General features: G+C 49.0%; 1 protein-coding gene across 2 annotated transcripts; it reads left to right on the forward strand.

Moving 5' to 3' along the window:
• Window positions 1-11,589: 11,589 nt before the first annotated feature.
• Window positions 11,590-22,516, forward strand: TMEM114 (transmembrane protein 114). Of its 2 annotated transcripts, XM_006913841.2 has the most exons (4): window positions 11,590-11,809; window positions 12,061-12,141; window positions 20,844-20,981; window positions 22,227-22,516. In XM_006913841.2, exons 1-4 carry the CDS (start codon window positions 11,590-11,592, stop codon window positions 22,457-22,459), a joined length of 672 nt encoding a protein of 223 aa, XP_006913903.1. In that variant the 3' UTR covers window positions 22,460-22,516. The 2 variants fall into 2 exon arrangements, with proteins under 2 accessions (XP_006913903.1, XP_015446491.1); XM_015591005.1 differs by lacking the exon at window positions 20,844-20,981 and having other exon boundaries at window positions 22,227-22,459.
• Window positions 22,517-22,806: the final 290 nt, after the last annotated feature.

Here is a 22,806-nt window from a genome sequence, read left to right on the forward strand (position 1 = left end):
GAGACTGTCAGTCATGACACTCACGCCCCTGGAAGAGGGTCATGTGATCCAGGATGGCCAATCATAGAGCCCCAACCTCCTGGTGGCATAATTCTAGAAAAGGGCATGTGACCCAAGGTGGACCAATCAGATTCTTCTTTGGGATTAGCCTTTGGACTTTGGGAGACGGGGGCCCTTGTTCTCTCAGACTTGGTGGGCCGGGAGGAAATAAGCTTGGGACCTTTGCCTGTTATGTGGCTAGAGACTGAAAAACAGAAGCAAGCAAAGCTAATCGATGGGTAAAGGCCGTCTTGATGATAGATAACCTTCCAGCTCCAGGATATAGCCATGCCCTGAGCCGGTCTTTGAACTCTTCATTTTGTGATCTCTTTTTCGCTTAGGCTGTTTTGGGTTAGGTTTCTGCAACTTGAACTGAATGAGTCTAACACTGTAAGATTTATGGAGCATTTACCTTGTGCCGGACACTGCGCTAAGAGTTTCGTAAGCATTGACTGATTGATCTTGGGTGAGTCACTTCACCTCCTGGAGACTTCATTTGCTGGTAAGTAAAATGAGTATAATATTATAAGAATAGGATTGTTGCGAGGCTTAAGTGAAGTAAAGCATACAAAGTGCCTGGCACGTAGTAGGTCCTTACTAAATGTTAGCTACTTTTCTTAGACCAGGGAACTCTGTGATGGATATCTTTGTGGGTGCTTTTGGGAGCAATTGCCTCTGTACTTCCCAAAATGGAGTCGCAGAATCAAAGGGTATGCACACACAGCACCAAACTGCTCTCCCAAAACATGCCAGTTGTATTAGTTACCTGTTGCTGTGTAACAAGTCACCACAAATTCAATGTCTTAAAAGAACATACATCTATTATGTTGCCATTTCCATGGGTCGGGGACCCAGGCATGGCTTGATAGATCCTCTGCTTCACAGGCCGCAATCAAGCTGTCAGCTGGGGCTGGAGTCTCATTCAAAAGCTCGACTGGGGAAGGATCTGATCCTGAGCTAACTCAGGTTGTTGGCAGAATTCAGTTTTTCCGGAGCCATTTACTGAGCGTGTCCCTTCTTCTCTGGTGTTGGTTAGAGGGCCGTATGTAGTTTTTTTTTTTTTTTTTTAACCACATTGGCCTTTCCAACATGAACTGTGCAAGCCGAGAAGGCAAATAGAGACAGTCTGCCAGCAAGATGGGAATCACCATCTCACGTAATCACGGAAATGACATCCCATCACCTTCGCTGTGTTCTGTTAATTAGAAGCAAGTCATGGATCTCATCCACACTCGCAAAGAAGGGGGTTACACAAGGGTGTGATTGGATTGCCAGGAGGTGAGAGGATTGGAGACCGGCACTTTTTCCTTTTATAAACTGTGCTCTTTGTGTCCTGACTCAGGAATCTTGCTTAACCCAAGACCACAAGGACTTCCTCCCATGTTCTCTGGTTTTATAGCTTTAGTTTTTACGCTTTGGCCTGTGATCCACTTAGAGTTACAGTAGTCGCCCTTTATCTGCAGGGGATCCGTTCCTAGACCCCCAGTGGACACCCGAAAATGCGGGCGGTACCAAACCCTATATATATTATGATTTTTTTCTTAGACATACATCCTTACGATAAAGTTGAAGCTACTCTTGCTCTTTGAGGCCATTCTTAAGTAAAATAAGGGTTACTTGAACACAAAGGCTGTGCTGCTGATAACCGAGACTAAGCGACTAATGGGCAGGGAGCGTATCAGCATGGATAGGTGTGAGATTTCATCACACTATTTAGGACGGCATTCCATTTAAAACCTATAAATTGTTTATTTCCGGAATTGTCCACTTAACATTTTCAGACTGCCGTTGACCACCAGTAACTGAAACCGTGGAAAATGCAACTACAGACAAGGGCGGGAGGTAGGCTACGGTAATTTTTATATGCGGTGCAAAGTAAGGATAGATGTTTATCTTTATTTTTGTGTATGATGGTCACTCGCGTGACGTAATTACAGTTGAAAACTACATGCAGCGTGATTGCAATTCTGATAGTAATATCCTTCGCGGTGTGAGCGCTTAGTATGTGTAAGACCCTGGCTAAGAGTTTCACCTGCATTGTTTTATCCGTTTCTCACAATGACAAGACGAAGGAGGAACTAGTGTAAGTCTTCTCAGAGCTACGCATCTGATAAGTTAGTACCCACCCATGACATGTTTTGTTACATTAACAAAGCAAGACGTAGAGTATACTGCTTGTGATTTGTGTAAAAGGTGATGTGTGCACGGACACAAACATACACGTGTACAAAACCGTGTTTGCTTGCACAAAATAGCTCTGGAAAGACAAAGACATTGCTAAGCGTGGTGACCTCTGGGCCAGGGACCTGGCAACTGGGATGAGGAGAGGAAGGGAGATTTTTCACCGTATGGCATTTTGTACCTTTTGAATTTTAAAATTTGTGTGTTTCACCACTTGAGCCAACATGACCTACGTGAGAATAAATATGTCAAGTTAGAGAAAAATGAAAGAGGTCCTGGTGGTCTACTTTCAAAGCCCACACTCCTATTCACCATTCTGGCTCTATTTATCCTTTATCGCTTCACTTACCTTTGCTTCTATACTTCTACCTGTTAATTGAGGATTAAAATAGCACCTGCCTCATAGAATTGCTGTGAAGGCTGAGGCAACACAAGCAAAACATTCAGAAAAAGACCCCGCACCAGAGAAAGCTTAATAAATGCTATTATTATTTCATTCATAGAAAAAAAGATTAGAAATCAATGTATCTTTATTATTAATATTTTCTTTATAATGTCATACGTATTCATTTTATGATATTAATACATATTAATAGAGATTTCTCTGGCTGTGGGATAATAGGCAATTTTGATTTTTTTCCCTTTTTCTCCTAAGTTTTTTTTTTTTTTAAAGTTTACATACTATTTTTATACTAAACATTTCCACTCCTTCCCAGCCCAGACGATCCCAGGAGTCTCTGGTTGCAGGTCCTCTAGGGGGCTGAGGGGGTTCTATTCAGACTTTAAGTAACGGCCAAGGTTGCATAAGGCCAGGCTCGTCTGGCCTGTGTCTAGACGCCTTGTTTCCCTCGGTTCTTGTAGAAACGAGATACTCCTGAACACTGGAAAAATGTTTCTGAACAAAACTGCAGCGCCAGGGGGAGCGGAAGGAGGTAAGGAGGGTGGTTAATACATTTATACATGAATAGGCATCAATTATGCCCACTTTTCAGAGGGCAGACAGACACTCAGAGAGGTTTCAGACATGCAAATGAGTTAGGGCATGGAGATGACTAGCTGAATTGTTGAAGCTTCCAGTTAAACTACTATTTTTGTCTCGATGATCTGAAATGACAGGGCACACTGGCCTGGATTGTCGTGGGGACAGCCGCTGTCTGGCTTCGGTCCCCCGCATCGCATGCCTCGACGTCACTCTGGGGAGGAGCGGTGGACAGTGGAGTCAGATGTCCTGCACTTCGGTCCCAGTATGCCCTATTTCTGCCCCAATCGCAAATGCAGTTTGGCTTGGGGTCCTCGCTTTCGGGACGCCTTCTCTGTTGCTGGCCTGCTCTTGACCTTCTTCCCACAGTTTTTTTTTCTTTTTCTTTTTGTAGCAGAATGGAGACCAGGCCCCACTTTGGGGACCAGACCCCACTTTGGGGACCAGGGTTCAAATTCCTACTCCTTTTGTGACTTTTGTTACTTTACTTTTCCTCATCCTTAAGTTGGGGGTGATAGCGAGTCCCTACTTTATTAGGGTTTGTGCTGGGCGGAATCATGGCACCCCAAAGATGTTTACATCCTAATTCCCAAAACGTGCTACTGTGTTAACTTCACATGGCAAAGGGGACTTGGCAGATGTGATTAAGTTAAGGATCTCAAGACGGGGAGATTTTCCCGGGTGGGCTCAATGTGATCACAGGGTCTTTACCAGAGGGAGGCACAAGGGTCAGAGAGACAAGGAATAAGGACAGAGATCAGAGAGGAGAGAAGATGCTACACGGCTGCCTATGAAGGTGGAAGAAGGGGCCGCAGCCAGTGAATGCAGGCGGACTCCGGAGGCTGGAAAAGGCAAGGAGATGGGTTCTTCTCAGGGCCTCCAGAATGAATCAGTCCTGCCCACACCTTAACGTTGGCCCAGGGAAACTGACTTCAGACTTCTGACCTCCAGGACTAAAAGAGAATAAATGTGCCTTGTTTTAGGCCACTCTATTTGTGATAACATGGCATAGCGGCCATGGGAAACTCATGCAGAGCTGCTATGTAGATGAGATCCTACCAACAGGACAAGGGGTGAAGGTCGGTGATTGGGGTGGAGGCGGTCGTGGGAAGGGCTCTTTAAGTCAGCATGCCCCAAACTGTAGTTGTCATCAAATGGTATGATTTTGACCATGACTGCATGTGCTACACTGTGTTGCATGGATTCTCTTCCTTTTCTGTGTCCCTCAGGACACTGTGACATCCTCGGAGGAGAAAGAGACCTGGTCCTATTCCTGTTGGATCCTTAGTGCCTGACATACAAAAGCTGCTTAATAAATTAGTGCTTGTCAGGCTGAACAGAGATGGCCCTCTTCTCGTGTTCAGTGAGGGCTTGAGTGACGGTACCCTTTCTATTTCGGGGTCCCACTTTCCTCCTCTGTAAGTGACTGGGCTGATGCTATGGTTTCTCCCAGCTCTATGTGCCTCTGGCCCTCCCCCAGCCTCTACTGAGCTGTGGTAGGGAGAAGGAGCAAATCTTTCACAGTCTTTTGTTACAGGTCCTGGCTGAGGAAGAGGGTGACAGTGTCCCCAGCAGCAGGCAGTTACAAGGGAACATGACCTTGAAGATCTGGCTGGCTCTGGACACACTCCTTGTCATGTTCAGAATCTCAATCGGTGAATTTTCAGCACAGTCTTTGCCTGCTCCAGCCTCGGAGGACTGTGGGGAGGTGGCTGGAAGCTGGTGCTGGACACTGATGTGGCAATTCTGGCACTAGCTCTCTGGTGGTACGCTGTCTCTTGGGAGCCATAAACGCTTTTAGGGGGAGAACCGGGGTGGGCTGGCTGCTGTCTGGGACGTCAGATCTAATCGTTCACATTCATACATGGTACTGGCAACAGCTCTGTATTTGGAGCCAGGTCTGTCTGGGTTTGAATGCCAAGTCCGTGACCTTGTTGGGTCAAACTCTGAGCCGCTGTCAGGTTTTGTAAAAACAGGGACACATGCTAATAGCTGGAGCTAATGTTTACTGGCTGTTTCCATGGGCTATCTGGACTCCTCTCAGAGCTTCACAGGTGAGATTCCAGGTCATGTCCACACAATCCCAAGGTCAGGATCATCTTAGACCTCTGTACAGAGGGAGAAACTGAGGCTTGGTGAGGCTTTGGACTTAGCCAGAGGTCTTAGGCTAGCACTGTTAAGAGAGTAGAGGTCAGGTTAATTGACTGTTTACCTGGTGGTTACCACGAACGCACAACAACAAAAACAAAAACAAAGGGACACAAGGAAACTTTTGAAGGTGATGAATATGTTTATGATCTGGTTCGCGGTGACGGTAACACAAGTGTCTACATACGTCCAAACTCACCAAGTTGTATACGCTAATTTCGTGCATTTATTTTTCTGTCTACCAATTGTACCGATTACAAGGCGTGGGGAGGGGGGAGCGTATTTTTCTTGTAGGATTGATGTGAAGATTCAGCATGTAAGCTGTCCCCAGAGTAGATTCCCAGAAGTGGACTTTTACCAGCCCCTTTCACAGACGAGGACACAGGCTCGGAATGGGGAAGCGATTACTTCTGACTCTTTCGGCAGGCTGGTGGTGCTGGAGCCCAGGCGTGCTGGCTCCTGGTTCTAGCTCTTTCTCTACTGCATTGCTTCTGGAAGCAAATTCTCTCTGGCCAGAGGATTTTTTATTCCATTTTGGGAAGAGGTTCCTTGAAACGAAGAGAATGCAGCTCAGCCTTCACCTCTTGTCATCGTGCCAGACATGTAATGGGAAAATTAGACCAGTGGGCTACTGATCCCTTTTCATTCTAAGATAATAATGTCACGTAGGATATGCAGAATGACAGCTTCTCTAGATGTATCCAGTATACGAATGGAGGCTTTGCACGTAAATGGTTATGCACAGGCCGGGTCCGTGGAGCCCAGACGGCCAGTTAGAACATGATGACATCATGAGACTTAATAAGCAGAGACTGTTATCTCTCTAGTGAAGCAGTCTTAATAACCGTACAGTTATCCTGGCTATATGTCTAAAGCCTAGAGTTGGTCCCTTACGGGCTTGCCATGTAAAATAAGCTCTGTGCTTGCAAAAAGAGACTTGTCGGCAGGATTCATTTATTAAATCAACAAATCTTTGTTACACATCTACTGTGTATCAGGCACTAACCTAAAAGCCAATGATATGCATTGGATAGGACCAACAAAATTCCTGTCTGCATTTGTTCACGCTGCGTTCAGTGTGAACCCAAAGATGGTGGCTTAAACAGATAGGGATTTATTTTTATCTTCTAACAAGAATTCTGGAGGCAGGCAATTCAAGGATGGAGCAGCTATTTGACAATACCATCAGAAACTCAGGCGCAGTATCTTTTGTTTTTGCCACCTACAAATAGGTTTATCCTCATTGTTGCAAGATGGCTGCTGTACTTCCAGATATCACATCTATATTCCAAGTGGACCCAAAACCTTTTCCTCCTAAGGAGGAGCCCTTTTTTTTTACCCCCTTGGGGGAGGCCTTCCCAACAGGATCTGCTTACTACCTCATTGGTCAGAATTATGCCACGTGGTCACCACTGGCTTGAAGGTGTCTAGAAATGTGAAGAAGAAGATGAATCAGAATAGCGTTGAATGAAGCATCCTATAATATCTACCATACTGCCTGATATCCCAAAGGGCAGACAGGCAGGTAGCAAATAACTTCATCATTGCATAATAATTTATTACTATTAAGACAGAATACGTCTTAGGTTGGGTTTCTTTTGCGTTAGACCCTGAGATAAGAATTTGAGAAAAAGCAGCATTATTTGGGGGTGATCCTAGGACAAACTTGTACAGGGGTGGGGAATTGAGATGGACAAGGGAAGGAAATCAGTATGACATGTGCCATTGAGCATGGGGCTCAGCCCCACTGGGGACATTTGGGGACAGAGTAGAACACACCTCAGAGCTCGCCCCTAAGGGGTGAGATAGATGGGGCCATTTATCCTCCAACTCCATCCATCCTTGTGCTTTCCTGGGTGCAAGAAATCTCTGATAATTCCAGCTTTCTCACTGGGAGTGGGGTGGGGTGGAGTGGGGCAGTCCCTATGTGGAGAGCCACAGGTGAGTGTAGTAGGATGCTGTAGCATGAGCTGAAAAGTTGAGTGCCCGAGGTGGGGCTTCAACCACACCCGAATCAGCCTTTAACTTTAAAGTATGGTGTTAGGCAAACCCTTTATGAAGAATTTTAAAGTTGAGACCAAAAAAAAAATAAAAAAAAAAGGAGGGATAAGAGTGTTCTAGTTAAAGGGAACAGCATGTACGAGGGCCCAGAGGCAGGAAAGAACTTCACTCATTCAAGGCCTGAGTACGTGAGGCTGGCGAGGCAAGCAAGGCCTTGCGGATGCAGAGTGGCACAAATCCAGATCTCACTGATCAGAAAATAGCGTTTTTTTTCTTTTTTGCACGATACCCCTATGCTTCATAATGAACGGCAGATAACCTTTCTTCCTGATATTCTGACATCTTCCCTCCTTTCCGCTCTCCATTTCTTTCTTTTAAAATATTTCCTCTTTCCATTCTTCAAATGCACTGCCCCCTCCACCGTTTCCGAAAACATTTTCCACGTATTTGAAGAATACCATAGGTGGGACTCTGCATAAGAAATAAAGTACTTCTACGCCCATCGTCTCATCCTCACAGTGCCCTTTTGGGATTGGTAGGTATGAGCACCCCCATTTTATCGCTGAGGAAACAGGCTCAGAGAAGAGAGGCAACTTCTCCGGGATCACACAGCCTGTAAGATGCTGACTTAAGACTCAAAGGCAGCCTCTGTAATCCCTGTTGAATGTAGTTCTCCACCACTTTGGTACCCAGCATGGCGCCTGGTGTGGCTTTCGTGCTGGATGCTGTGGCTCGTTTGGATTCTGCCTCAGGACCTGTCTTCCCTGCCTCTTCGGTCGACTGGCTGAGTAATATCATCTGATATTTGATGTGCTCTACCCTTTCCCAGGTTCATTGAAAAAGATTACTTTCTGTTCTTTTTAGAGTGAGTGAGCACGATTCAGGTAGATTATATTAAAATCCTTGGGAAAGATAGAACGATCAGAACCTACAAGGTTATCTATGCGAAGGATGCCTGGAAGAGGGTCTCCTTATGTAGATGAGGACAGGGACTCAGTGAAGGGACATACATATGCTGGGTGTAGGGGCATCTGCTGTTTTTGTCTGCCATCGTCTCCTCTCCTGGTTTGGGGACTGATACCTTGGTTTTCTTTGGAAAGCCAGATAGGTTTTCTAGACAAAATACAGGGCACTCAGTTAAATTTGAACTTAAGATTAAACAACAACAAAATAAACATTTTTTTTTTGTATAGGTATATCCCAAATATTGCATGAGACATACTTATACTCAAAAGTTATTCATTGTTTATCTGAAATTCAAATTGAACTGGAGGTCTTGTATTTTTATTTGCCCCACGTGGCAGCCATGACACATCTCAGCTCGAAATATTAGGGTGGGACTGAGTTCCAGGAGTGGGAAGGTGATTTGGGACTGGCCAGTCGTAACATTCTATCCCTCTGAGACATAGAAATTGGTTCAGAGATGGCGGCATGACCAAAGACAGGTAAATGGGCATCAATTCTGGAAATCTGGCTAGCGCCACTAAAGAAGAGATTCTTTCTTTTTGTTGAGGTTGCTAAGCCATGAAAGGCAGCCCCTGGGGTCCAACAACTGAGAGTCTGCTTAAAGAATGAAGCCAAGATTGAGGAAAGCAATTGAGAGAGAGAACGAGAGTGAAGAGATTAGCTCTTAAAGACATTATTGGGGGTCCTGGGACCAGCCACATTGAATTTTACTTTCATCTAAGCGCCCCGATGTTGATGGAACAGTGGAGGACTGTTCATGACGGTGCAAGCGAAGATAACAGCCATAGTGTGACGGCGTTGAAAGCAAAGCCATCCGCGGTGATGATTCTAAGATCAATCTTCGTCGAGACGGTGGTCGAAGGGGTGATGGAGTAGAATGGTGTGCAGAATCAAGGGGAGGACGTGTTCTTGCTGGTGATAGCTCTGTTGAGGGTGCTGCTGCCGCCGCCGATAACAAAGATGAAGATGTGATGACGAAGATTAAGACGGCGTGGGTAAGGGAGAATAAAGTAATCAGGAAAAGGATAATTCTCAACCCACGTCTCTCCCCAAGTCCTATCACTTCTACCCACCTCGATTCAAAATAATTATTCACTTCGCTTCCTGTCCACTATGGCCACCGCCCTAGCCCAGGCCATCAGCTTCCACTGCACCACCTTCCTAAATGGCTTCCTTGCTTCCCTTCCTGTCTCTGTCTAGTCCATGCTCCTCACTGAAGCTGGTAGGGAGACCGAGCTTTTCTTCAAATGTAAATGAGAACGTTTCACTTCTTTGCTCAAAACCATTTAGTGGTTTAGACTAGAATCCCAATTCTTGATCATGGCCTCAAGACCCACATGACCTGGCCCCGACCTGTGCCCCCAATATCATTTCTCTCTATTTGCTCCTCTGTCACTATGTTCTAGCCTGATTTCTCTTCTTTCAGTTATTTTAGAATGTACCAAACCCTTCATATAAGCCATCACCTGGGCAGGAAATGCCGTTACATTTTGCATGTCTCAAGGTCACTTTCCTGGATTCTGAATCTAAATGAAACCTCTCCTTTGTCATTTTCTCGCATAGCTCCCTGTACTAAGCACATTTCGTTTAATAATTCTCTTCGATTCATTAACTTTTGAGTCTTGGCACAAGGTTTTTTTCTTTTTTAAGAATGTGTCTCAGAAGCACCAAGATTTTGATCTCTTGGCCATAAGGGCAGACTCCAGGGACCTTTGGTAGCTGCAGCCCCTGAGGCTGATCATCTCCAGCATCTAGAAGCTTCTTCCAGTTACCCTTGCGCCATATGAATATGATTATTTTCTCTGTGTGCCCTGAGAAGCCTGAAAGGCCTACACCTTACACTTCTTAAGAGCAGGAGCAGTGTTTGGACATACTGCATAGTGTCTGGCACACAGTGGCACTCAAGAAGTATGTCTTGAAAGAATGAAAGGTTTTATGGTGGTGAAGATGGTGGAATAGATAAGGGCGATGGTGATGGTAATGAGGAGAATGGTGATGGTGCCGATGATGGTGGTGATGGTGGTGATGACGGTGATGACGGTGGTGGTGATGGTGATGGTGATGATGGTGATGGTAATAATGGTGGTGACGGTGGTGGTGTCGGTGATGGTGATGATGGTGGTGACGATGGTGGTGACGGTGGTGATGACAGTGGTGATGATGGTGGTGATGGTGGTGGTGACGGTGGTGGTGACGTTGGTGGTGATGGTGGTGGTGATGATGGTGGTGATGGTGGTGGTGGTGGTGGTGGTGACGATGGTGGTGATGTTGGTGGTGACGGTGGTGGTGACGATGGTGGTGATGTTGGTGGTGACGGTGGTGGTGATTAGGAGTCAGTCGATGGTAATGGTGATGATGGTGATGCTGATGCTGGTGGTGATGATGGTGGTGACGTGGTGGTGACGGTGGTGGTGACGATGGTGGTGACGGTGGTGATGACAGTGGTGATGATGGTGGTGATGGTAATGGTGATGATGGTGATGCTGATGCTGGTGGTGATGATGGGAGTGCTGATGGTGGCAAGAATGGTGATGAAGGAAGACTTTGGTGATAGACACCATAGCCAAGAGGACCTGGCTTAGCCCATTGCTTTAAAGAACTTTGATAAAAAATGGATCTGCCTTTCCCCTTAGGAGCTAGCCTAGAAAGATCAAGGGAAGGTGAATTTTGGAGCAAGGGCAATTGGAGCTGGACGCAGAGGGGCCGTTGAAGATTATCCGCAAGCTCTGGGAAGGGCTGTCTGGCCCGCAGCGCCCCTTCTTCTTACTCCCCAGCGCCCCTTCTTCTTACTCCCCAGTTTGTGGGAAAGCCACCCTCCCTTCCCCCACACAGCCCAGCCTCCAGCGCGGCCGGGGCTGAACACCAAGAAGAGGGAGCACGGTCCCAAGACCTGTGGGAGGGCGGGCGAAGGAGGACTCTTGGAGCCTCGGGCGGGAAGTGGGGCACTGAGGAGGTGGTGTGGAGAGAGCGAGAGGGGCTGGGGTGGGCAGGGAGAGGCAGGGCAGAGCGAGCAACAGCTGGGGGTTCCTGGGAAGTAAGGGAGGGGATTGGAGCGGGAAGGGTCTGGGGGAGAAGTGGGAAGAGAGATGAGAGGGTGCGCTTGGGCTGGGGTCTGAGGGCGCAGGTGATGGGGTCTCTGGAAGGAGCGCGTGCGGGTCCCAGGACCCAGGTGAGACTCTGAGGGGCGGAGCCAGGGGCGGAGGAGGGATCGAGGTCTGGAGCTGGGGTTCCAGACCCCAGCAGAGCGACTCGGGCAGTGAGCTGGGAGCTGGGAGATGCGGGTGCCCCTGGGCGCGCTGGCGGGCGCCGCGGCGCTGGCAGGGGCGCTCAGCTTCGTGCTGCTGGCGGCCGCCATCGGCACCGACTTCTGGTACATCATTGACACCGAGAGGTTGGAACGCGGCGGCCTGGGGTCGCAGGACCGCGCGGGGGGCGCCAACCAAAGCCAGCTGGAGCCCCTGAGCTCGCACTCCGGCCTCTGGCGCACCTGCCGGGGTAAGGGGCCCGCGGGGACCCGGGCCGGGGACCTGTTGCTGGGCGCCCGCCCCTCCTCCCAGCCTCCAAGCTTTAAACACGGCGTCTGGGGGTCCGCAGGGAGGTGGACAGAGGGCGGGGGCTGCCAGCACCCTTCTGAGACGTGGCCTCCGCACGCGCTCCCGGTGGCGCATCTGGGGCGGGTGCGGGGCATCTTCGGGCTGGGGTTCCAACTCCAGGGCCCTGTCCACTGCTTCCTCTGTCCCCTGCAGTCCAGAGCCCGTGCGCGCCGCTGATGAACCCGTTTTGGCAGGAGAACGTGACCGTCAGCGACTCGAGTCGACAACTTCTCAGTGAGTCCGGGGTGGCGAGGCTGGGAGGGGACCCCCTAGGGTGGGCCACCAGTTTTGGAGCACTTCTCCTAACAGCGGGCGGGGGCGGGCGGAGCGGCTTGGCGGGTGGCCTCTGACACCGGCGGGAGGGGGAACCGGAGCTGGGAGCAGCGGGCGGGGCTTCTCTGGCTCCACCTGTAACGTGGTGCGGTTTAGGAGTCAGTCGACAAACGGTCGAGCGCAGACTTTCTGTGTGCCAGGCACGGTGCTGACGATTAAGACCCAGGCCTTGCCTTCAAGGAGCTCACAGACCTGCTGCGGAGACAGACGTGGGAATTCAGTTCTATTTCAGAGTGACAGCAGCGTGAGGGAAGGTGGCTGGGATCTCAGGGAGACACCTAAACCAGCCTGGGGAGCTGAAGGTCAGAAAGAGGAGAGGTCTTATCCCATAGGTCAGAAGGCACACCCCGGTCAGCCTTGCCTGTATCCTCACTGTAGCAGGGATGTAATAAACATCTGTGGAATGATTCAAGGAAGGCCACCCTGAGGCAGAGGACACCCCCTCCCTCCAGGGGCCACCGTCTGCCCTGGGGGTGGCTGATTTCCCAAGTGCCTAGCAGGGTATTTGGAAGCCAGCAAACTGCAAGGCCCGAATGCAGGAAGGCAGACGCATTGAATGAACACTTGTGGAAGGAGGGAAATGAACGTAATAGTCCAGTTCATTGAGGCTCGCTGCGGGCCAGACGTGGAGCCAAATGCTTTTCATCTGCCTGCATTTAATCCTCACAGCCTCCATTTTTATCTTCGTTTTTTCCAATGTGGAAACTGAGGCCCGAGGAAATGAAGACTGAGTTCCATAGACGGTGAAAAATGTGTCAATTTTGGATAGACTCACTGAGGCTTGTCCCTAACGTGGCCCACTACGGCTGCCAGGGACTCTCTCCAAGTCCGTTGCCCACTTTGCTCTCTCCTCTCTGACTATGCTGGCCTTGGGCCAGGTCCTGGAACATGCCACGCTTCCTCCTGCCACAGGGACTTTGCACATGCCATTCTCTCTACCTGGAGTCTGCCCGCTCCCACCTGCTGGCTTGACTTGCTCAGCTCCTACTCATAGGACAGGTTGCATGATGTTTTTGGCGTTAAAATCTCACCCTCGTTAGACTGGGAGCTCCATGAGAGCAGGAGCCACGTCTACCTAGCCACTGCCGAGATCTCAATATTTAGCGCAGAGCCCGGCAGAGTGTAGGCCAGGAGCCAAGGTTTGCCGCACAGGTATGAGAATGAATGCAGACTAGATTATGTTACAGGTGGAGCTCAATATATATTTGCTGAATGAATGAATGAATGAATGAGCAAATGAATGAACCAGAGTTGTTTCTGTGAAGTCCAGTGGTATGCTGGAAAATATTTAACAACTGGCTCTCTGGGAGGGAAGGGGGGCGGGGCAGAGGAGTCTGGATTTGTAGCATTTGCTGATTTCTGTGGTGTAAATATTCTCCCTGTGGTCAGTTTCGAGGTATCAACATGATGTCAGCTGGCTCACAAAATTCCTAAAACTTAATTGGTTCTCGTGAGCTGATATGATCCAGCTCCAGCATACCATGGCATAAGGTCTCACTGAAGGACACATCCCCCAGACACCTGGAACATATGGAAGGTTGAGGAAAGGTAGAGGTACTCTGGACTCTGCCCTCAGCTTCACGCTGGACTGTGAGGAACTTGGATGTTCTCAGAATGTTGTTTCAAGAATAATCAAGAGTTCTCACCCTTGAAGTAAGGAAGATGGGGGTCAAATCCCAGCTCAGACCTTCACCAGGACCCTCTGTGATCCTGGGATAGGTGTCTTAACCGCTCTGAGCCTTGCTTCCTACATCTATTGAAATGAGATGCCAAAACCACGAGGAAGTGTGGTCAGGATTCTAAGAACCGGACGGATGAAAAAATAGACTTTACCTGGGACCTCCCATAGTGCTGCTTGCTGTGGGACCTCTACTCTGCATGAAAGAATTTGCTATAAAAGTACTAGACACATAATAAGTGCTCAATAAACACGAATCCTCTGACCATTCCTTCCAGCCTCTTTTAGATGCAGCCATATCTATGGAGTGCCAACCCTTTGTAGGGCTGGGTGCTGGCATCCAGACCACTCATCACATCTATGGGTGAATTGGATGGCTAACTCCCGTATAGCTCTCATGGGCACAATGAGAATAGCTGTCATCTTTCTTCATAAGGATATTGTGAGGATGCAAGGGGAGAGCGTATTTAAAGAGCTTCCGGCAGGGCCTGGCCCCCCGTAAGTGCGCCTGAAGTGGTAGCTGCTATTATTACCATTATATCATCTGCAGCAGAGAGCAGTCTGCCCCTTCAGACCGCATGCTTGCTGCAAATCACCCCTGGAGAGAGCTTTTTTCCCAGAATGTTTCTATCTCTAGAATGAATTTCGAATCTTGTCCAAGCTCTTCTAGTTTGTGAAGATGTTTCTTTCCTTAAAGGGGAGAGGCCAGCTGTCAAGGCGGCATGTCCTCTGAATCAACCTCCTAGACCCATCCTGGTGGGGGTATGTGGGGAGAACCTTGGATTTTTCCTTCAAGAAAACCCAAGCAGGCAGACCACTTCAGTGCCCAAGAACAATCCACTTTGTTTTTCAGGTTAGCTCTGGGGATGTTGTGGCTTTGGTTCCCTGGCTAGGCACTGGACTAATTTTGGCGGGGAGAGAGGTCATCTAATTCAGCACAGTGCAGATAAGAGCCGCAGTCTGGAACAGTATCAGCCAGGAGTCTTTTGGTGGCAAGTGGCAGAAATTCAAATCATACCCGTTTAAACAAGAAAAGGAATTCTTGGTCCATGTAACTGCAAAGCTCCAGCCTGCTAGAATCCAGAGAACTGAACTCAATTTTTCTTCTCCTCTTGGGGCTTTGCCTCTGTTTGGGCTCTGCTTTCAACTAAATCATGTCCAGTCTTAACAACCCAAGCAGGAGGAGACTTGCTGTTTACCAAGAATTCTGTAAAACTTTCAGGTAGGCTTCTCGCTGGACCAGATTGGATCACATGTCCAGATCTGAGCCAATGCCTATGGCAGAAGGGATGGGATATGTGGATTGGCCAGGCTGAGTTATGTGCCAGTCGTGACAAAGGATTATCCCTATGATAAATAAGGACCCACCTCTTACCAGCTGTCTGACTTCTGGCGAGTCACCTTCCATAAACAGGCTGCTTTGAGACGAAATGAGGTCACATGAGCAAAGCATCCAACACAGATGGCACTGTGTGCAGTAGGAGCTCAGTTAATGTCTCCTCCTCCTGCTTTAAGTCATATTGCTTCCTTGAGCCTCAGGCTTCTCACCCATAAAATGGAGCTGATCCTCACAACAACCTCATGAGGCGGGTACTGTTATTATCATCCTCATTTTTTTGAATGAAGAAACCGAGGCACAGAGAGGTTAGGTAAGTTACCAAAGTTTGCACAGTAACTGGTAGATCAGGGATTTGAACCCAGGCAATGTCTACCCTTTTAGAATGATGCTACACTGAGTATAATTTCAGTGTAATGTGAGCCACGAGGCAGGACTGAGCTTGGCCGTCCTCTGAGGAGGTGAGATTGGGTGCTGGGCTCTTGCGGGAGTGTGGAAATTAAAACCAGCCCTCCCATGATGCCTGGTGCAAGTCACAGGAGAGGAGGTGGTGGGTACAGGCACGGAGAAGGGACTGGGGACATAAAGGTGTTCAGATGCTGCCTGGGCCCAGGAGGGAACTTTGAGTTGCAAGGTATGCATAGCTGCACTCCTCCAGGCACAAAGCCCCAGGCTTCGGGACGCCCACAGAAAGTCAAGTACGCATTAAAAAATTCATATTCAAAGTAATTCCACTCCTTGGCATTGACCGTGTTTGGCTTCTGAGAAGAGGTTCACCATACTATTTTTGTAACAGTGAAAAACAAGACACAGCTTCAGTGCCCATGCACGGAGATGTGGCTAAACATTTATGTGTGATATATTCATTGTGTGGAATATTATGTAGCCTGTAAAAATAGTATACTAACCTGGGTAGAATGCCAAGTTATACTATGAAATGAAAAAAAAAACCAAAAAAAACCCAAACCAACCCAACGGATTACAGGGTGTTATGGGCAGTATGATTCCATTTGTTATTTCTCCCCTCATCCCAACTCCCCCCCTGCCCGAGTTATACCTTTTCTGTGGGTAGATGCCAAAAATTTAACATGCCATTCAGAAAGAAAACAACCCTGCCAATTATAAATGTGAGACGCTTTGGATGGTCAAACACATCCTATTTTTAGATATGTTAAAGTGTGACCAAATGCACACCTTGGGGAAATAAGTAAATATATGTAGGAAAAACCCATAAATATATGGAAAAAAGACTGGAAGGATGTGCTCTAAGCATTCCTGGAGGTTCACTCTGGGAGGAGACGAAGAAAAAGCCGGGGGCGACCACATGAGTCATGTTTGAAAAATTCCCCAAAAGAGTGTTATAGATTGCTACCAAATACACCCCAAGAGGATGCCCTAGCGGGCGAACTTCTCCTGAGTGTGGTTCATGGAGCTATTTGCGATCTCTGCTTCTCTCTCCAGCTGCCAGAACCGAGGTATGTGCGTGCTTCTGGAGTGTCTCCTGCTTTGGGGTCTTGGCACATTCTGTCCTCTCTTCCAGGAACATCCGCGCCCCTCCCCTGGGTCCACTTAATGCCTCTTCACCTGACCTCCGGGTCTTAGCTAAGATCCCCACTCCAAACCCTTCCTCACTCCCAGGCTGGGTTAAGCACCCGTCTGCAGTCCCATCACCCCTTTGCCAGCCCCCTTTCTTGTGACACTTGATAGCTCCTCCGTCTTGAGCAACTGACATACCTTGAACTTTGACACCTTGAACCTCGGTTTCCTCATCTGTGAAATGGGAAAAAAGAGTTAAAAACTTACCTGGAAGAACATAAGGTACTCGAGGATAAGAAAGAAACAATTACCCCAACGTTCAAAGCTCACAACGGCTTGGCAAAGTCAGAAGGTAATCCATGGTCCAATTTGACAGGTGAGGAAACGGGCTTTTGAAAGATGGTATCATTTTCTTGGTAAGAGACAGAGTCAGGATTTGAACCCAAGTCTTTGCTTGCAGAGAGCGTTCTTTGCATACCACAACAACGCACCTCGGAGACCATGAAGATAACTGAGAGGCATTCCCGGTCCTCAAGGGGGCTATGTTCTGCTAACAGCAGACTCAAGGACAAATATTTACAAAAATTTTTTAAAAATTTTCTTATCAAGCACAATAGGATTGAATGTGTCTGGGCCCATCCTGGAGTCTCAAAGTCACACTGACAAGGTTGTAAACTAAAGACGGTGACATTGCCCGCTTTGGTTTGAAATGGTTCCTGAGACTTTCTTCGGCTGCCAGAGCGTCTGATGTATCTGGAGAAAAGCGGGTCCCTTCTGGCTTTAAGAGCAGAACTGTTGCTTCACTAACCACCTCGGGGGGTCCTGATCTCGGGAGCATTGTGGGAGCCTGGTTTTCCCGCCGAGCGGTTCTTTGCACCATGTGACAACGGAGCAGTCAGTTTTCCTCTGCGGGGGCATTTTTACTTCTTTCTGGGTCTGCATTTTTTTAACTCGCGACAAAGCATTTTTGAGTTGAAAATCTCTTGTACTTGGGCACGTATTTATCCTCGATGAAACCATGACCTTGATGAAATAATGGCAACGTTATTGTTATCAATTCTACTGAGCTATCATCTGTGGAGCTTCGACTGCAGATTCTACAGCGGAGTGGAAGGCGTCACTCCGCCAAAAGACAGGTCCACGTCCTAACCCCTGGTACCCGGGAATGTGACATTATTTGGTAGAAGTGTCGCTGCAGATGTAATTAAGTTAAGGATCTTGGGATGAGATCATTTTCGATTCACCAGATGGGCCCTAAATCCTATGACAAGTCTCCTTATAGGAAAAGGACAATCCCAGAGGGGAGAAAAGCAGGCCGTGTGAAGACAGAGGTGGACGTTAAGAGCGAGGCTGCCACAAGCCAAGGGACATCAAGGATGGTCAGCGTCCATCAGAAGCTGGAAGAAGAGGGGAAGGATTCTCCGCTGGAGACTTTGGAGGAAGTGCGGTCCTGCTGACACCTTGATTTTGGACTTGAGGCCTCCAGAACCGTGAGAGAAGAAATTCCAGCTGCGTTTAAGACACCGAGTTTGCAGTAATTTGTTACAGCGCCCGGAAGAAACTAATACGGCCACTCCCTGCCCACCCCGTTTTTCCGTGTCATCATGCTTATTTCCTTCGTGACACGTCGCAGTCTGTAATTACCTCCTCTGTTTCCTTGCTAGTCTCTCTCCAGGACCGGGGCAGGGTCCTCGTCCACGGCGGCGTCCCCGGCTCGGTGGCAGAGCCCGACCCTTATCAGAGGCCCGTAGACGTTTGTTCTTGGATGAGATGTGGTTGGAGATGGGTACATTTCCCAAGAGAACAGAACTCATGTTCCAAGTCCACAGCCTAGAAAAATCAAAAAATAATAAAGGCGAAGGCACATGCAAAAAAAAAGAAAAAAAGAAAAAAGAGAAAAGAAATAAAAAAGAGAGAGAGCTAAAACCACATTGCAGCAGGAGACTTTACAACTCTCCCATGGGGACTGTTCTTACCCAGGCTTTTAATTGAATTCGTACATCAAGTCCGTTTGTAGCGCGTCTGGGGAACTCACACGTGGGCTGCCAGGGCTCGATCAACTCCGGGAAACCTTATTAATTTCTAAATGAGGAATGATTTTACTTTTCAGCCATCGTTTGGAGACAGTACCATGCCGGGGCCAGATCTACAGGACCAGGTTTTCATGCCAGCTGTTGTGCTTCCTTGCCCAAGATTTTTCCTTAGGAAAGGAAGGAAGGAAGGATGTGGAGGGGGCGGAGGGAGAGGAAGGAGAACCACAGGTCTCGTCCCCTGTAATCACATTTTCTCCCGTGACAGCCCTGGGAGGGAGATCGGTCTTGTTTCCTTGACGTACTGAGGTTGGTGGCATTTAGGGGACTGAGAACAAAGTGATTTGGTCACAGTGGAAGTCAGACTGAATTATTACCACTTCGTCGTCTTTATTTGTGGCAGGTTATGATTTATTTAGTACTTTTTCTACAGGATACGAATTGAACAACTCCCCCATGCCGCTGCATTGTTTTTACACATATTGTTCTTGGGATAATACTGTGGACCACATATTATTACCTCCATTTCACAGATGTGGAAATGGAGCTTCTGAGGAATTAAGTGACATGCCCAAGGCCCCCAGTCAGCGCCCCAATTTAAATGGCAGATCATCCAGCTCTAAAGTCCATATTTTTAACCACCGTGAGGTCATCTCTCAAGCTTCCTTGGTTTCTTTTTGAATTCTTAGCAACTGCCATATTTTTACTGCCAGAGAGCCATGCTGTCTAGCTTTTAGTGAATTAATTAGGTCAACAAATACCTGTCGAATACTCACCACATCCTAAGAGTGTTACTAGAAATTCAGGGATGCAATTGTACAAGAGGAGACAAGATCTGCCTCGTCAAGGAACTCACAGCTTAACAGGTGAGACAGAAAAGTGACTAAGATGCCTTCAACACTAGGAAACAAATGCCAGGACAGGGCGACTATGGAGAGCCGAGGGGGCACAGAGCAGGGCCACCTGACCGTGAGGACAGCGGCAGACGTGGATAGAAAAAGACTCCTGGAAGAAATGATTCTTCGATTACTCTGAAGGATGGAAGTGTTTATTTTCATGCCTATCTTGTTGCCAAAAGAATGCAGAGAGGCCCAGTGCCCAGCTCACAGTAAATGGCTGATAAATGTTTGGTAAATGAATGACCGGTGAAAAAGAACTTTGCACTTGTTTCCCTTTTTGCATTGGTTGTTGGGAAGCTCAGAGCCAAAGTGGTGGCAATTATTTAGACCTTGAGCTCTCGAGACCCTAGACTTCCTCCATCCCTCTCCCACCCCACCTCACCATGGGTCTTGGCTTTCATGTAATTCATTCACTTCTATTTTCCAATTTTATAATGCAAGTTCTAATCATGCCTTGTAATGTAGTAATGTGCCTCTCTTTTCCCTCGCTCCATGCCACCCTCGCTGGCTTTCCCTAGGGGACCCCACCTCCCAGGCGCACTCCCATCTCACACTCTGCACCTGCTCCTGCCTCTGCCTGTGACCCTTGCCCTCTGGCCCTTCATTCTGCACAGATGCCTCCCTTACCTCCTTCAGGTCTTTGCTTCATCGAATGTCACCCCCTTGCTGTATTTACTCCCCACCCCATGCATTTGTCACCACCTCTCAACTTTGTCACTTATTTATTTGTTCGCTACTTGATTCCGCTCACTAAATGGCAGCCCCACGAGGGAAGAAGTCTTGGTGTGTTTGCCACCGACTCAGCCGTTTCAATGTGCCTGGCACACAGTACGCACTCCATACACATGGGCGGAGTGAATTAGTGAATGAACAGTAAATACCTACCTTGCAAGGGGCATGAGAATTACATGCGACAATGTTTATGCAACACAAAGCCTGGCAGAGACGAGCCTCAGTAAGTGTTCTTAGTATTATTATTGCTATCATTAGAAGTAGTAGTAGTAGTAACTGGTGGTGCTAATTCCTGCCCACAGCATTTGGGCGTGGCCCCATAGCAGATGATCGAGAAATGTTTGTTGATTGACTGAAGGATGTTAATGACCTGCTGTCTTCTCTCTTCTCAGTCATGCATGGGACCTTCGTGATTCTGCTGCCGCTCAGCCTGATCCTGATGGTGTTTGGGGGGATGACAGGGTTTCTGAGCTTCCTCCTCCGAGCCTCCCTCCTCCTTCTGCTCACGGGAACCCTCTTCCTCTTTGGAGGTAGGTGCTCCCCTCGCCAGGGGCTTGGGCTCCAGCAGGACGGGCTGCACACGGACCCTCAGCAGGGGAGGGAACAGGGGCCCCGTCGTCTCTCTGGGCTCAGTTTCCCCATCTGTGATATCCCAGCTGCAACGGATGAGCAGTTTCCGGCCCAGGGTCCCTCGTTTCCTGGGTCTGTGGTCCCAACGGCGAGGCAGAGGGGTGGAAAGCGGGCTCTGAGAGTCATTTCCATGATTTTGCCAAAGAAGCAGTTCGGAGGGAGCGTCCGCTTTAGGGCTGGGAGCCGGCAGAAGACCTTCACTCTTGTGCCCTCTGCCATTCTGACAGAATCCGCTGTGATTAATTAAAAATCCGGGCCACGCCTGGGTTAATACCGTGCGCTTGGCCGACCAGAGGCTTTCAAAGCTGGGATCCAGCACACTGGCTGCTTGTGCTCAGGCCTCACTACTTCCGCTGCGCTTGACACGGTCCTACCTTAAAAAAAAAAAAAAAAACGAGAACATGAGAACATCGATGACACACACACTTGGAATCTATGGAGGAAAAAAAATAAAAGGAGTAAGCGAAGGTGAAAATCTGAGGCTCAGATCTGCAAGCACCCACGATCATTATTCATGTCGGCATTCATTGCTCATCCAATGACAAAATCTGGACCCTGGCACCGCCCGGGGGTGACGCTCCCTGACCTGCGCCGTGCAGTGGGGGAGCCGGGACCCAGGTTCAGGGGCACACGACACGCGGCAGGTGCCAACGAGGGGCTGAGCCTTTCGTGTAAATTAAGTTTAAACAGCCTCGCATGGCCAGTGGCTCTAGGCCCGGACAGCGCAGTTTTAATGATATGTCTTTGAAGACCCACTGTGTGCGGGGGTCGTTCTGGGTGCTGGGAAATCCAGGGCGAGGCCCTGGAGCTCTCGGCTCGGTGGGGCAGACAGACGTTAGTTATTTCACAAACGAATGCAAAGTCGCAGTTCCGACCTGGGCAGTGACAGAGGGCTGCGCGGTGCTGTGAGCCACAGGGGGATTTGATCTGAGTGGACACACGAGCCGAGGCGCAGGGATGGAGAGGCGTTACTGATGGCAGGAAGAAGGGAAGGAGGGTGTACCGGGCAGAGGGCCCAGTGTGCGTGGGCCCTGGGGTGAGAAGGAGCACGGATGCCTCACAAGGCCAGGGTGGCTTGGCCGGGCGACAAGGAGGAGGAGGGCAGTGCCAGGGGGGTTGATCTGCTCTCCTTGGCCTCCCTGCAGCTCTGGTCACCCTCGCTGGCATCAGCCTCTACATCGCGTATTCCGCCGCCGCCCTCCAGGAGGCGCTGTGTCTCCTGGAGGAGAAGGCCCTCCTGGACCAGGTGGACATCCGCTTCGGCTGGTCCCTGGCCCTGGGCTGGATCAGTTTCATCGCCGAGCTGCTCACCGGGGCCGCCTTCCTGGCGGCAGCCCGCGTGCTCAGCCTGAGACGGCGGCAGGAGCAGGCCATCTGAACCTGGAGGCCTGGTCGTGGTGGGAGGCAGCTGGCCCGGGGCCTCGTGGACCCATCTTGGTAGGCCGCGGCCTCTTGTTCCTCCAAGGCCACTAGTGGAGGCCAGGGGCCCAACCCGAGAACCACTGTGGACTAAGCTCAGCGCCTGTGCTGCCTGGTGGTGTGTGCTGTGTGTTCCGGCTGGAGGAGGCCGAGGGGGTGCAGAACCCATGAAACAACAAAACAACCCCTTAATCACAGACAGAACATTACAGAATGCAGCCTCCGCGTGCCTGCTCTGGCTTTCATCCTCATCCCTGCCCTCTGGATCAGCTCTTCTTCTTCGTTAAGGAGACGGAGGACCAGAGA

Source organism: Pteropus alecto, unplaced genomic scaffold (genome assembly GCF_000325575.1).
Source record: "Pteropus alecto unplaced genomic scaffold, ASM32557v1 scaffold44, whole genome shotgun sequence".
Lineage (NCBI taxonomy): Eukaryota > Metazoa > Chordata > Mammalia > Chiroptera > Pteropodidae > Pteropus > Pteropus alecto.